The sequence below is a fragment of the Rhamphochromis longiceps genome, linkage group LG12 (genome assembly GCF_057381845.1).
Source record: "Rhamphochromis longiceps isolate RC_006_pf linkage group LG12, R_longiceps_female_GT1.1, whole genome shotgun sequence".
Taxonomy (NCBI): Eukaryota; Metazoa; Chordata; class Actinopteri; order Cichliformes; family Cichlidae; genus Rhamphochromis; species Rhamphochromis longiceps.
In genome coordinates this window covers 3,140,324-3,156,797 of record NC_140568.1, presented here as the reverse complement: position 1 = coordinate 3,156,797, position 16,474 = coordinate 3,140,324, and the positions used below count along the sequence as shown (strand labels likewise).

General features: G+C 39.2%; 1 protein-coding gene, 1 long non-coding RNA gene and 1 other non-coding gene across 3 annotated transcripts; all 3 read right to left on the bottom strand.

Annotated features, from left to right (window-relative positions):
- Positions 1–1,372: 1,372 nt before the first annotated feature.
- Positions 1,373–5,952, bottom strand: ranbp1 (RAN binding protein 1). Its single transcript, XM_085424364.1, has 6 exons — positions 5,796–5,952; positions 4,789–4,922; positions 4,549–4,706; positions 3,848–3,976; positions 3,683–3,751; positions 1,373–2,571 (listed from the first exon to the last, which is right to left on the bottom strand). Exons 1-6 carry the CDS (start codon positions 5,808–5,810, stop codon positions 2,438–2,440), a joined length of 639 nt encoding a protein of 212 aa, XP_085280490.1. The 5' UTR covers positions 5,811–5,952; the 3' UTR covers positions 1,373–2,437.
- On the bottom strand, positions 3,264–3,392 carry LOC146656590 (small nucleolar RNA SNORA77). Its single transcript, XR_014914230.1, has one exon. It is a non-coding gene; the product is annotated as a small nucleolar RNA SNORA77 (small nucleolar RNA).
- A 994-nt stretch (positions 5,953–6,946) lies between the features above and the next one.
- LOC146656588 (uncharacterized) lies at positions 6,947–11,742 on the bottom strand. The gene is made up of 3 exons (XR_014913902.1): positions 8,250–11,742; positions 8,046–8,163; positions 6,947–7,914 (listed from the first exon to the last, which is right to left on the bottom strand). It is a non-coding gene; the product is annotated as an uncharacterized LOC146656588 (long non-coding RNA).
- Between the last annotated feature and the right edge of the window lie 4,732 nt (positions 11,743–16,474).

Here is a 16,474-nt window from a genome sequence, read left to right as displayed (position 1 = left end):
GCTATAACTATACATATAGGAAGATTAAATGAAACAAATCAGTATCAGTTAAAAAAAACAAACATTGGTCACACTTTTTATTTTGTACTTTTCCTTTTTTTTAAAAAAAGTATCCTTTTATATGGAATTGCTGTTTCGAGTGGAGTTTGTTCTTAAATTATAATTTCAATAAATGGATGAGATTGTGAAAGATGGGTAAATAAAGTAGATAGAATTTGTTCTACATGGCAGTGTTAAAAACAGAAGTTATGACATAATCCACAATGATATGAACTGTCTAAATGATGACGTTGAGGACTGGGCTTTGCATAAAAGCAGCCTTGACCTTTAAGTGCCAAAAGCGGCTACACACCACATCTTCAAAGAGACAACAAATAGGTCATGTAATGCTATGTCACAAAGAGTGAAAATGCCAAATTCATTCATTCGCAGTAGCTGTCTGGTACAGCTCTGGCACTGCCGTTACTTTTTTGTTAATCAAAAAAAAAAAAGTAATACCTTTAAAATAGCTGATGAAAACTAAGTGGACAATGACACAACATGTCAGATGTTACTAGAATGTAAATGTTGCATTTGGTTGCATTAACAATAAGCCATTGTTGCCTTTGGGAAGAAACTTTGTTTCCATACAAAGCAAACTATGGCTGACTCACTTGAGAGTGAAATAGCAGAAGTGTTTTGTACTGAGCAGCAGGTGACACCTGTGACGATCTCTGACTGGGTACGCTTTCTTGAACCTTCTGTGGCAAGAGTTGTCTCCCATTTAAGGTCTCACCCAGTTGCCTTACCAATGAAGACATTACTGCAAAGCACGGTCGCGCTCGTCTGTTCCAACTCCTGTATTTGAGAAATGATTAAAATAGTTTGTGAGGCTGTGGTATACAGGGCTAGTTTTTTGGAAATTCGGACGGGTAGGAATGTCAGCGGAATGGCAAAGTGGAACATCTTGAAATCCCAGAACAGACCAATGGCTGCTGAGTTTGCTGAAAAAGCCGATCAATCGTGACTCCCAGACCCTGTTTGACCACATATCTAAAGAGCTAATCGATGTCATTCCTCTTTAAGATGACTGCCGTTAGTCCAATGTTGTTTTTCTGGGATGGACATCACTGCAGGTCAGGGGACATTCCTGACAGTCAGCAATGACTCTGTTGCATCAGCCACAAGCTGACTTTTGTTTTCTGAAACTCATATAGAAAGTTCAATGTGTATTAAAAATGAAGAATATACTGTAACTGTACATGTGTTCCTATTTTTGTGAAGAGGAAATATTTCCCAATGACCTGAGCAGAGTAAATAAAGTTTCCGACTCTTTGAATCAGACTGATTATTCCTAACAACAAACGAGTGACTTTATATGAATGCAAACGTGTGGTCTTTGACAGCTTTTATTCGAAGTTGGACGAAACATTTCAAATCATTTGTGCAAATGAGAAGCAACATTTCATCCATATTCATGTATTTACAGATGCACTGGCACTTAGATGCACTTCAGAGGCAAGGTTAAGAACTCAATTAGTGGAAAGAAAAGGAGAGGGTGGTGAGCACACAGATCAAAGAGGGCACACTCTGTTACATATACTCTACATGCTTTAAAGTCTGGGAATGTTATGATCTAAACAATACAAACTTGATTTACTACTGAGGAACGCAAGTCAGAGCATAGCTGCACCAAACTGATGGACTGTTTACTTTGGACTTGATGTTTGTCAGGACAAAAAAAAAAAAAATAGCTAAGTGCATCTCATTTCCTATCAGTCAACCATCAGTGCACACTGCACAGAGCAGTACTCATCTGATGCCCCTCAACTTTCTGGAGTGGATTCCCTTCAAATCAGTTCCCAACAGAACTGACCAAAGAAGGAACTACTTCTGCAAGGCAGTCAGTGAGAAGTCTTTGCCTTGTTGTCTAACAGTAGGAGCATTAACAGTGGACAGGGTAAGGCGGCCCACTGAGATGCAACATGGGATTTTATACTTAAAATGCACCTCTGTAATACCTGTTCAATGACCCTGCGCTGCCATCGAGCAGGCTACGTTATCCTCTCCCTCTACAAACAAAACTCTTTATCAGAATAGCAAAAACAAACCAAACAAAAAAAATACCCCAATGTGGGAATCATCACTATCACAAGCCTCTTTTCACAGTTTGTTTGAAGTAACATTGAACTGTAGATGACAACGATGGAAAGCGTGGCATTCCACGGTGCAAAGAGGGAAAGGGGTGGGAAAGGAAGGACTTTTTCCAGAAAAAAATCACTAGCGTGTATTTTTTTCCCCCATTGGCATCAAGGACTTGTGATCTTGAGGCAAAAAACAATAAAAAGAAAACCTAATAATATTATGCAAGTGTCCAAATTCAGTTCGTTTAGAGTCTATTGTAGAAAAAGAGGAAAAACCGATATATTGAAGATCAGCAAAAGCAAGTTCTTGGTTCTCAATTCTTCTCATCCTTCACCTCCTTCTTCTCAGTCTCCTTTTTCGCCTCTTCCTTCTTTTCCACTGATGCCTTGTCTTTCACAGAGAGTTCCTCCAACTTCTCTGCCACCTTGTTCGCACTATCGCTGTTGCCTGTGAAAAGCAAACAGGGATAAGTGCCATTAGCTAAGAAGCAATGCTGCATTCTACAGCTTTGACTGTTGTGTTGTAGAAATATTACCTAAAACAAAATAATCAAAAATAAGGATAACCCAATAAAACAACTGAAATTGAAACGCTGACTGACATTTAAGGGGTTAGTCAGGAAAATGATCCAATATTCATCTGTAAGAGGCACATGCATGTAAACCCAGAGGTCAAATAACAACCAGATGTTTACAGTCACCAGGATGACAATCAGGTGTGAGCATGAGCTCCAAATGTGCGGAAATGTATCAAGACTGATACAATGGTTTGAATGAACAATGTTTTGTTGATGAATTGGATTTTTTTTTTTAATCTTTAAACAAGAAGCATTCTGTTTGGAGAACTTCAGAAGCTCATCCCATATTAGTGAGACGTGATGGTGCTATGATTGAGCTAGAAATCAGTCCACCCACCCTGAAAACCAGCAAATAAATAAAGATACATACATGAACTGACACTTAACAAAAAAGAAAATGGGCTTTGCAGCAAAACAGTGACCCTCAGCATACACATCTTGTCGAAGAAGAATTAAATTCATGGTTTTGAAAGGTGCAGAAGTACAGTAGGTTTACTCAACACACTCTACAACAGTCTAACCTTTCTATGACACGAACACCATGGGCCTGTGAAAACTGAATTGTAATGTAGCAGAACATACCGACACCAGTCTTTTAGAAAACTAGTAAAGTGTTACATTCTGCGTGTTCATGTAGCAGACAGAAAAAGTCCCCAGCTGAAGTTGGCAGCAGAGAACAGAGTGTGTCTGCATGCTCACAGCCCCTATCCTCATGTCACATTGCCCTCAGTTTGAATTCAGTCTTAGGTCAACACAAGTCATTTTAACCTTAGCAAAATGTTGCATTCAGGGTTCTGAAAGTACTTGCTACTGACATGTTTCCAAGTAAAATTACTGACAATTCCTATCTAATGTTGATGTGATCTACATTATGGACTCGTTTATGTTGACAAAACTGTTTTACTTCACTTGCTTCTCAGAAAATTCACATATGCGATATCTAGGGGGGGGAAAAAACCTAAAAGTTTAAGCTTCATGTACCTGTTTGCTCTAGATGTTTTCTGACTTCCTCCTTGCACTCGTCAAACTTCACCTTGAACTTCTGAGCATCTGCAACAGAACATAATGTAACATAATTTAAAATCCAAGTCAAAGAGCTCTGGGAGAATTAATGTGTAATGTTGAAATGGGTACCTAAATACTTACTTTCAGCATTTAAAAAGCGGATTGCCAGAAGTTCAGGTTTGGGGCATTCATCTGCATAATCAGCTAGTGTGTTCCACACCCATGCTCTGTCACTGCCAGCATTGGGCTTCAGCTCCATCATTGGTAAAACTGTGGTTAACAAGAACACATAAAGTGCTGGTATGAGCACAGTCACTTAAATAGATTTTTTTTTTTTAATATCTAGTAGTTTCAATTGGGAATTAAACACACAGATGCACCATTTCTTATCTCCACACATGAGTGGAGGGAGGAGTAAAACACACATTTTTCCCAATCAAACCAACACACAAAAAATTTCACAGTCTGGATAATATCACAACCGGATGAGATTACAAGCCCAGTACCTCTAACACCCACCCCTCAACCTCTCGTTTGCTCATCTATAGTTCTGTTGTTGCCACTAATACCAGGGATTTGACTCATTTAAAGATCGTGGGGAAGGGTGACGGGGGGAATCACATGGGGCCTATGGTCTTTTTGTACTTACATGTACATCAGAAAATGTTTGCAATAAAAACAAGCAAAAAATACTTGGACGCCCAGTCAGCGAGTACACCTTGGCTTTAAATAACACATCTTCACACCACTCTACCTGTACCGCCACTCACCCATATTGTTTAGGTTACATATGGCCAATTGTTGTCATGACATGAATAGCAATGAAATCAGATTTGACTCACTGTGATGGTTGGCACAGATCTTTAGAGTTCGATCTCTCCTCATCAGGAGGCGGATTGTGCCCTTCTCTTTGTGTTTCAGCAGCTTGACGTCTCCAGTTCCTCTCTCCTTCCACTCCGGTGGGTCGTTTTCAGAGGCAAAACGATATAGTTTGGCCCGCCTATGAAAACAGCAGAACACCTCAGTATTAGGAAACTGATTAATGTGTCTCTGTTAATGTGTTCACATGGTAAGCAACTTACATTTTAAACAGCTCCTCCTCATCCTCCTCTAATGTTTTCACATCCTGCTCAGGAAGAGACACGATGGGCTCAAAGTGGGGATCATGATTAGGGTCTTCTGCACCATCTGCAGTGGTATCATGGTCTTCCTGGTCCTAAGAGGAAAAGTACATTAAATTAACTCAATTCCCCCCGGCCCCCTAAAGTTGAAGCTTCATTTTACTTTAGTATTGTCATCAAATATTTATCCAACTTTATTTTTTCCTAAGACAACTCGTTGTGAACTTGCCTAGCTAGAAACGCAGGCCTTTCACTAGCCGGCTAGCCCGGAGCTAACAATCCGACTTTCTCTTTTTTTTTGCACCTCTGCAGTTGTGCTAAGCAAAACGCTTAGCACAACTGCAGTATTTTTTCAGTAACTTGTGTGATTTTCGAGCAGTCTATTTAATATAACACCGTCACTACTAACAGACAGTAAACAGCGCCCTGATATAGAGCTAACACTAGCTAACTAATGTTAGCAAGTATTGTGCTTGGCAGACAAAGGCAAGCAACCTAGCTAACCTCGTTGTCCTGAGCTAGTGAGAAGTATACTAATTGAAAAATACCCAGTTTAAAAAACTGACCGATGTGATCGTGTAGTAGAAGCACTAATGCTCTTGCGCACATCACCTCCCTATGCTAATGTTCACAGTATGAAGCTAATGTTAACACGTTTGCTGGCTGCACACTTTGAATTATGGGCTCGTGAACTGTAACGGAAGTGTTAAGAGTGGAAAATTTTACAACGGTTAACACTGTGCACTTTTACAAGTCCATTGGCGTTCCGTTACCTTTTACATCACTGAAAAAATATCAATTAGTGTTTCATAGCATCACCAAAGACAAGATCATTGTCGGCATTTCTTGCACACGGCTTCCTTTCGAAACTTTGACAAATTATGACACATGAAAAACAATGTTTGTCACAAAATTGTTATTTCCCAGCAATCATAAAGCATTACACGTCCTAGAATGATAGACCTCACCTTTGGGTCTGCCATATTATTGTAGATGTTTGTAGATTATGAGAGTAGTTTGAGAGATTCAAATCCCAAACTGGCCGCCGTTTCCCTTCAGCTTCTCTCACTTCCTGCTACAGCTTTCGCGCGCCGAATTCTCTACGCATGTCCGTGCTCACGCTGTCACAGCACGCGCACCGCCTCTCTCCTCTCAGGGATACCCCTCTTCACAAAAATGTTTTTACTGGATATTACTGTCAATAGAAAAACGTGACAACTTGTATCGAAAGAAAAACAAATTAACTAATAAACAAACAAACCAAAAAAACTTCTGGTTCGATAATTGTCAGATCATTTTATAAATATTAGTCATAATATTAACTAAGTATCATCTGTGATACAATAATTCAATCTATGTGCAAAAATTATACCTCCATGATATATGAAGCCACTAAGGCTTCCATAGGATTATGTATATATGTGTGTGTGTGTATGTATGTATGTATGTATGTATATATATATATATATATATATAAGCAATAGCATGTTTGTACAGGATCAATAACTATCAAGTGAACTAAACACCAATCTGTAATGGAGACATTACATTACAATAATTCTGTTGTATATAGTATCTTATTCTTATTATCTTATCCTATTCCAGTGTTTCTCTTAATTTTTGCTGCTATAACTTTGCACTGTCCACTTTCTGCTGTGACACAATAAATTTCACACGTGTGGGACTAGTAAAGGTTATCTTTACCTTTATCTCTTTAAAAGGACAACAGAACAAAGGAGGGATTTTGAGATATTAGTGGCATAAAACTGAAAGGTTGTAGAAAACTTGCTGGTGAATAAAGCCAAATGTATCCAATCTAAATATTAACAGACTCTTCAAAATATACATTTCCCCCAATAAAAGCAGGAAATCAGACTTATTAGTGGTTAAAATAAAATGTGCTTGTAACAGGGCGGCCCTTAGTGGCTGGAAACACAGTGAGATGGACCAAGGCAAGCGTAGTGGAACAAAAAAAGCATTTATTTCCTATACAGCTCTCCTTACAACAATTAATTTGTCAAGCTTCTTCACAGCACAAAAATCTATCCTCTAATGACAACTGGCAGCCTTAAATATGTTCAGCTGTCACAGACTTAACCATTATTCCACTCTCAGGTAAATTCTTAAATCCCAACCTTCCACCACAGTATACAATATATCAATTAGAATAAATAAATACATAAATACATCTTCACATTTACATATTAATAAATATTTCACACTTTAATGTTACACCAAACCCAATATTATAAAAACCCAGAAACCCAAGCACAAGATTCACCACACTCTCTTTACCAAAGGTCTCTCCCGGAACCTTTAAATGGTGTCTGGCCCCCGGGGAAACATTTGCCCAAACACCTTGAAGAGGACACAGGCAAGAAAGGTGAGTAATCATTATCTTACAAACACTTATTTGCACCACTTTTATTCCTAGATTTCACACACAAATTTGCATTAGTTTTCCTTACTGGTAAACCTTAATCACAATCTCATTCTTCTCTCTTGACTAGTGATGGGCAGATGAAGCCCCATGAAGCACTGAAGCTTTTCATCCAATTGGTTCACCCCAACGCGAAGCTTCATGAAGCTTCATTTGCTCTAGCAGGACACCTACTGGACGTAAAAATAATAGCTGGCATGAATTTGAAGAGTGTGGCATTTTGCACACAGCCTGTAAATGTCAACAACAAAAGGAGTGTGTAAAACATGTATATTGTAGTGATGGCAGTATACTGTGTATATTTATAGTGGCAGTATGGGAAATGATTATTTGGAAATGCTTGAAATGGAAATGATCATTTACTGTGAGGTGAGGTGTGGTTGGGGTGTGGACAGTAGTTGTGCTTTTGTAACGTTGAGGTATGGACAGCTACACACTGAGGCTTTGAGCCTCAGTCCTGCCCGTTCACATTTTATTCTGTAAAAACTAAATTTTCACTGCTTTTACGTCCTTTTTAGTGGGGAGAACATAGCTGGGATTTAATGATTTAACAAATCTTTTGAATCCTTTGTCCTCCACAATGCTAAATGGCTGGGAGTCCTCAATCACCATGCTAACCAGGTCTTCATCTATTTGAGATTGTTCTCCTGAGGAAAGACAATAAAGATAAAGCACAAATATAAATATCACACACGTAACTTATAACAGTTGTATAATATTGTTATATCATTTAGTAACATTACTGCATGCTATATTATCATGGCATTTGATGGCTCACCTGGTCTTGCTCCACAATCGGTGTCCCCCTTATTCTCATGCAAAGCTCTGTAGTGCCTAAGCATGGATGAGGTGTTGTTGTTATATCCCAGCTCCCTGGCACATAGCAAACACTTCACCTTGTACAAAAGTCAAGACAGCTCAACATAAATTGTATTGCACCATCAGTATCATGACAATACATCTTCTGTAGAAATTTACATACCTTGTTGGGAGGAATAAGATCAAAATGTTCCCACACAGGGGAGGACATCCTCCTCTTCTTAGCTGGCTCCATTCTCTCCTGACTTTCTCTCCTCACTCTCATAAACCTCCAAACTGTCTCCAAACTCTCACTAACCGCAACTCTCCATCAAACACCCACATTTTTGAATGAAGTCTGAGGGGTTTATATCGCTGTCATATCTCGCGGCAAAGTTCGAACCACTTCATGAACCAGTCACGTGGTACAGCCGGGCAGCGAGGCTTCGGACGTCATCATTTTCAGCTCCTCCCATAAATGAAGCAAGCCTCGATACGCGCTTCGCGGAAACGCCCCCTCCATTACTCGACACACGCTCCGAAGCCTCGATACAGAACGTCCCATCACTACTCTTGACAGACAACCACCACATTCCTTGACGAGGAGCAGCTGTGCAGGATCTGAAATAAGGCTACCAACTGATTTTAAAATTCCCAATAAATAGTCAATAAATATTTAAACTTCTTGTGTGCAAATCCATGCTTAAAGTGCAATGCTAAATAAAGTGCTTGATAAGGTGCTTTTAATAAAGTGAAAGGTGTGCTCTAAAGTGCTATACAGATAATATAATATAAATAAATGCAGTAAGGGAGTCCTCTTCCTTACATTTCCTCCTCCCTCTCTTAAGCGCGAAGTGCTTCACTCCTCTGTCATCCTAGATAAACAATCAGCAACCACATTTGACTTCCCCAGCCTATACTGGACCGTAAAGTCATAAGGCTGCAGAGACAGGTACCATCCTGCAATGCGGGCATTCGCATCCCTCATGCGGTTCAACCACTGGAAGGCACGATGATCAGTCTCCAGAGTGAAGTGACGTCCCAGAAGATAATACCTCAAGGCCTCAATAGCCCATTTCATGGCCAAGCACTCTTTCTCCACCGTCGAATACCTCGTCTCCCTGTCGAGTAGTTTCCAACTCAGAAACACCACAGGCCTTCTTTCACCATCCACCTCTTGCTGAAGGACAGCACCAAGGCCAACTCCTGAAGCATCAGTTTGCAAGATGAATGGCTTGTTGAAGTCTGGACTGTGTAGAACTGTATGTGTAACTGCTTCCTTGAGGTCTCTGAATGCTTGCTCACAGTCTTCTGTCCAACGCACTTTGTTGGGGGCTAAGCCTTTTGTGAGATCATTCAGTACAGTGGATCGCTCTGTAAAAGAAGGTATGAATTTCCTGTACCAGCCTACTAGACCCAGAAAACCTCTCACCTTCCTTTTTGTTGTCGGAACTGGGAAGGACTGAATTGCTTCAATCTTTCCAGCCTGCGGCTTTATCTTCCCCGAGCCAACTACAAAGCCCAAGTACTCCACTTCTCTGTTGGCTATGGAGGACTTCTTGGGATTGATAGTCAGTCCAGCCATTCTGATGGAGTGTAGCACCTTCTGTAGGTCTGCATGCTCTTCCCAGGACTGGCTGTACACCACCACGTCATCCAGATATGCTGCAGAGAATGCTGACACATCTCTTAGTACATGGGAGATGTGTTATTATTGAATTATTATCTTGTTAATAATTTCACCTCCTCACTACGTACGACTCTGGATACTGTAGCTCCTGTGAAAACTAAGGTCTCAAATCAGAAGTACCTGACTCCGTGGTATAATTCTCAAACACGTACCCTAAAGCAGATGACTCGTAATCTGGAGAGGAAATGGCGTGTCACAAATTTAGAGGATCATCATTTAGCCTGGAGAAATAGTTTGCAGCTTTATAAGAAAGCCCTCCGCAAAGCCAGAACATCTTACTATTCATCACTGATTGAAGAAAATAAGAACAACCCCAGGTTTCTCTTCAGCACTGTAGCCAGGCTGACAAAAAGTCAGAGCTCTTTTGAGCCAACAATCCCTTTAACGTTAACTAGTAATGACTTCATGAACTTCTTCACAAATAAAATTTTTATCATTAAAGAAAAAATTACCAGTAATCATCCCACAGATGTAATATTATCTACAGCTACTCTTAGTACCATTGATGTTAAGTTAGACTCTTTTTCTCTAATTGATCTTTCTGAGTTAACTTCAATAATTACTTCCTCCAAACCATCAACGTGTCTTTTAGACCCCATTCCTACAAAACTGCTCAAAGAAGTCCTGCCATTAATTAATTCTTCGATCTTAAATATGATCAACCTATCTCTAATGATCGGCTATGTACCACAGGCCTTCAAGCTAGCTGTAGTTAACCCTTTAAGACCTACCATAGAACCAAGTCTGCCAGAGCTTATATTATATTTTTACATGGTGTGGTGCCATTTTTGGGAGCATTTCAAGTTGCTATACATCAATACAACAATTATAGCCCAGATTTTAATAATATGTATGCATTAAGTGCATAGTAATTACATAAATTGCAAAAAAGTGCAATATTCTACAAAACCGTCGAAGCAGGTAATGGCGGACATGCAAAAGTTCGCGCTGACGTCTATTCCAACATAGGAAGTGTTATGAACAGCTGATCGGATCGGCAAAGCGTGTTTCTGGAATATTATGTTTTTGTTCCTGCAAGCGCTTTTTATGCAGTTTTTGCAAAGCTTTATGTGGAAGGAAACCGTGACCTAGGACAAGCTGATGGCATAAGATGTAAGTACAACTCCTCCGGTTTCATATGCAAAAAAAATTATTGTGCTAGCTCACGTGGTTGCAGAGCTACCGGGATTTAAAAATAGTTACGTAAAACAGAGCGTGCCCGCTCCGACCGGCTCTAAAGGGTTAAACCTTTACTCAAAAAGCCATCTCTAGACCCAGCAGTCTTAGCTAATTATAGTCCAATCTCCAACCTTCCTTTCATTTAAAAAATCCTTGAAAGAGTAGTTGTCAAACAGCTAACAGATCATCTGCAGAGGCTTATTTGAAGAGTTTCAGTCAGGTTTCAGAGCTCATCACAGCACAGAAACAGCTTTAGTGAAGGTTACAAATGATCTTCTTATGGCCTCTGACAGTGGACTCATCTCTGTGCTTGTCCTGCTAGACCTCAGTGCAGCGTTTGATACTGTCGACCATAATATCCTATTAGAGCGATTAGAACATGCTGTAGGTATTACAGGTACTGCGCTGCAGTGGTTTGTATCATATCTATCTAATAGACTCCAGTTTGTGCATGTAAATGGAGAGTCCTCTTCACACACTGAGGTTAATTATGGAGTTCCACAGGGTTCAGTGCTAGGACCAATTCTGTTTACATTATACATGCTTCCCTTAGGCAGCATCATTAGAAGACATAGCATACATTTACACTGCTATGCAGATGACACCCAGCTCTATCTGTCCATGAAGCCAGATAACACACACCAATGAGTTAAACTGCAGGAATGTCTTAAAGACATAAAGACCTGGATGGCCGCTAACTTTCTGCTTCTTAATTCAGATAAAACTGAGGTTATTGTACTCGGCCCTGAAAAGCTTAGAAATATGGTATCTAACCAGATTCTTACTCTGGATGGCATTACCTTGGCCTCCAGTAACGCTGTGAGGAACCCTGGAGTCATTTTTGACCAGGACATGTCCTTCAATGCACATATTAAACAAATATGTAAGACTGCGTTCTTCCATTTGTGCAACATCTCTAAAATTAGAAATATCCTGTCTCAGAGTGACACTGAAAAACTAGTTCATGCATTTATTACGTCCAGGCTGGACGACTGTAATTCATTATTATCAGGATGTCCAAAAAACTCACTGAAAAGCCTTCAGCTAATCCAAAATGCTGCAGCAAGAGTCCTGACAGGGACTAGAAAGAGAGAGCAGATTTCTCCTGTTTTGGCTTCCTGTTAAATCCAGAATTGAATTCAAAATCCTGCTCCTCACATACAAGGTCTTAAATAATCAGGCCCCATCTTATCTTAATGACCTTGTAGTACCATATCACCCTATTAGAGCACTTCGCTCTCGCTCTGCAGGCCTACTTGTTGTTCCTAGAGTATTTAAAAGTAGAATGGGAGGCAGAGCCTTCAGTTTTCAGGCCCCTCTTCTGTGGAACCAGCTTCCAGTTTGGATTCAGGAGACAGACACTATCTCTACTTTTAAGATTAGGCTTAAAACTTTCCTTTTTGCTAAAGCATATAGTTAGGGCTGGACCAGGTGACCCTGAATCCTCCCTTAGTTATGCTGCAGTAGACGTAGGCTGCCGGGGGATTCCCATGATGCATTGAGTTTTTCCTTTCCAGTCACCTTTCTCACTCACTATGTATTAACAGACCTCTCTGCATTGAATCATATCTGTTATTAACCTCTGTCTCTCTTCCACAGCATGTCTTTTATCCTGTCTTCCTTCTCTCACCCCAACCGGTCGCAGCAGATGGCCCCGCCCCTCCCTGAGCCTGGTTCTGCTGGAGGTTTCTTCCTGTTAAAAGGGAGTTTTTCCTTCCCACTGTCGCCAAAGTGCTTGCTCATAGGGGATCATATGATTGTTGGGTTTTTCTCTGTATCTATGAAGCGCCTTGAGGCGACTTATGTTGTGATTTGGCGCTATATAAATAAAATTGAATTGAATGGTCCATTAATCGTTGGAATGTCGCTGGTGCACCTTGAAGCCCAAATGGCATGACTTTAAATTGGTACATACCAAACATACCAACCATAAAAAACTATAATGAAGTTACAAATTAATAATACCCTGACTGAAGACCAACAGACTATAAATAACTATATTACAGAGTTCTATTCAGCCCTCTACACTACAAATTATTCCAGTTCGGAGACTAATTCTTTTTTTTAGCTCTATCCATGAAAAAATTCCTCAAATTGACACACACTTTAAAAATCTCAATGAGTCTGAAATCACTTTAACTGAATTGGATACTGCTGTTTCCCAAATGGCGAGTGGTAAATCACCAGGTCCTGACGGAATCACGATTGAATTTTACAGATATTTCTGGAGTGACATTAAAGATCTATTACTAGAGGTATTTAATGAATGTATAAATGATCAGATGCTATCTCCAACTATGAAACGAGGAATAATTTCTTTACTTCCTAAACCAAACAAGGACCCTATCCTTTTAGATAACTGGAGACCTATCACACTTCTTTGCTGTGATTACAAATTATTAGCTCATGTCTATGCCAACAGATTAAAAACAGGAATAACTCAAATAATAGATGAGACACAGTCAGCCTTTATAAAAGGACGTCATATCCATCATCATACCCGTTTAGTATTAGATATGTTGGATTACAATCATTTAATTCCTCATGATAGCCTTATTTTATTTCTTGATTTCTTTAAAGCTTTTGATTCTTTGGAGCATAATTTTTTATTTAAAGCTCTGGAGGCTGTGGGTTTTGGTCCCAGATTTGTTAGTGTAGTGAAAATGTTGTACAGAGATATAACAAGTAGTATTGCACTCAATCAAGGGTTTTCTAATAGTTTTAAAATTTATCGTGGCATTCGGCAGGGATGGCCTATTAGCCCGTTATTGTTTATTGTTGCAGCAGAAATGCTTGCCATTTATATCAAACTCTCTTCAGATCTGGAAGGCATAAACATTCTTGATAAAGAATTTAAAATTAGTCAATTTGCTGATGACACTGCCTTATTTCTAAGGAATGTAAATATGGTCTCTACTGCAATTAATACAATCCTTTCATTCTCAAAAGCATCCGGCTTAATACTAAACCTTAAAAAATGTGAAATCTTAGCTGTACACAGCTGTAATCAAAATACTATTAACAATATTCCAGTAAAAGAGGAAGTAAAATACCTTGGTTTAATAATCAGTAAAAATACTAATGATCGAGAGATTAATAACATAACTCCTAGATTAAATGTAGTTAAAAAAATATTTAATCATTGGTTAACACGTGATTTATCCATATTAGGTCGTATCTTACTGTCTAAAGCAGAAGGACTTTCAAGACTCATATACCCCTGTTATTCAATTTTTACATCTCCTAAAATGATTAAACTGTCCAATTCTATTATATTCAGCTTTATCTGGAAGAATAAAACACATTATATACGCAAATCACAACTAGTTAAAGACTATGAAAATGGGGGCTTGAAAGCTTTAGACTTTGAATCCATTATTGCTGCATTCAGGCTCACATGGATAAAAGACTGCATTTCCTATCCTCAATCTACGTGGTACCATATTCCAAACAAACTCTTTAATAAGGTCGGGGGGTTAGATTTTTTGCTCAGATGTGATTATGAAATATGTAAGATTCCTCTTAAGTTGTCTAGTTTCTATAAGCAAGCTTTGAATTTTGGGAAACTAAACTAATTTTCACCCACAATTTTTCACCTCACAATTCTGTGTTGTGGAATAATAGGGTTATAGTCATCAATAAGAAGTCCTTATTTAAATCAGACTGGTATGATAACGGTGTATGTTTTGTTGTTGATCTGCTTGATAAAAATGGAAACTTGCTATCTTATGAAGAATTTATTGATAAGTATAAAATAGAGATTTCATTTAATAATTATAATAAGGTTTGTAAAGCGATACCCACACCGTTGTTAAATCTTATCGTAAATACTTTAAAGTATTCATTAATAAGAACATGCTTACCTTCACTGACGATAGGTAATACCTCAATAAAGGACAAACAATTTAATAATAAGTTCATCTCTAATACCTTTAAGCAAATAGTATTCTGCAATTACAATGTCAATGTCAGACATGACCTTGATAGCATGTTGAAAGAAAAGTCATTTTCTTTTTACCTAAAATACCCACTTGCGCCTAAAATGAAAGAAACACACTTCAGAATCATATCTGGCATTTATCCAGTTGGAGAATTCCTGCATAAAAGGTTTAATTTTGAGGCTGACTCTTGTGCTTTCTGTTCTTCCGATCCAGAAACACTAGAGCATCTATTTTTCACTTGTCAGTATGTTAATGCTTTTTGGTTTGAAATACACTGTTGGGTTTCACTCAGGATTTCCAATGTACCTGCCTTCACATCTAAGGATATTCTTTACTTTATGGACAATCTGGATTCTGAAATCTCAGATGTTGTCAATTTTGTAATAGTGCTATGTAAGTTTTTTATTCATTTATGTAAGTGGAAGAATGCCTCTCCTATGTTTACCGTCTTCTTGAATTACTTTTGTCAATATTTTAAGTCACTTAAGCTTATTTCAAATATGAACAAAAAAACTGCTGTACTATACGGTAAAATCACAAAATACTTGCTATTCTAATTTTCCTGCCTGTGTCAAAAGGTCTATGTTCCTTATTACTTTACCCTAGAAACTTTTATTTTCTCCCTGTAAAGTTATGATGACTTGCTTCACCATCTTTATAATGTAAATTGTCACAATTCTGGTCTGTTTCCTTGACTTGTTTTGTATATGAAAATTTGTTTCAATAAAAAAACAAACAAACAAAAAAAACAAAACCTTTCCTCGTGACTTCCTGCCACTTGAAAATGTGCTAGAATTAACAATGGAGGCCTTCCGATGACGTCACCGTAGCAATCGGTCGAGCTCTGAACTGCTCCTGCAAGAAACTTTGCTAAATCCTTAAAAGTAAGCTCCAAAACACGAAAACGAAATACGCTATAGACCCACGATGCCTGGACCTGGTAAAATTACCAAGGAGAAGACTAAGTCAACCACGCAAACCAAGATATCGGTGTTTGGCGGTGAAGCTAGCGCGTCTGAGACCTGCGCAGCTAAGAAGCCAGCCACCATGAGCGAACACGGCCCCGCGGATAGTGGCAACATGAAGGAGAGGTTGCAGCGTGCCATACGAGAGGAGTTTGCAGGTATTGAAAACAAGCTTGCAAACGCGCAAACTGCACTTTGGGACAAGCTGGAGGGCGCAGTGGCCAAGTTTTCCAGCAAGGCAGATGAGGTTGTGGCAGCCATGAACGAAATGCAGAAAAAATTATCTGACTGTGTGGGGAGAGTAGAGCAAACGGAGAAACGCATTTCAAATGTTGAAGATGAACATGTGGTGATGGGGACCACCATTTCAAGATTAGAAAAAGAAAATAAAGCACTGATGGATAAAGTAGTGGATTTGGAAACCAGATCCCGACGCAATAACCTCAGGTTGGTCGGAGTTCCAGAGGGAGAAGAGGGCGCGGACACCTGTGGATTCCTGGAAAACTGGATAACGGACGTATTGGAGTTGAACACGTCAAGGAGCCCTCTGGTTATCGAGAGAGCACATCGCATTGGCCCAACAAGAAAGCCTGAGGAACCTCCAAGAACATTAATAATGTGCTTTCTTAACTAC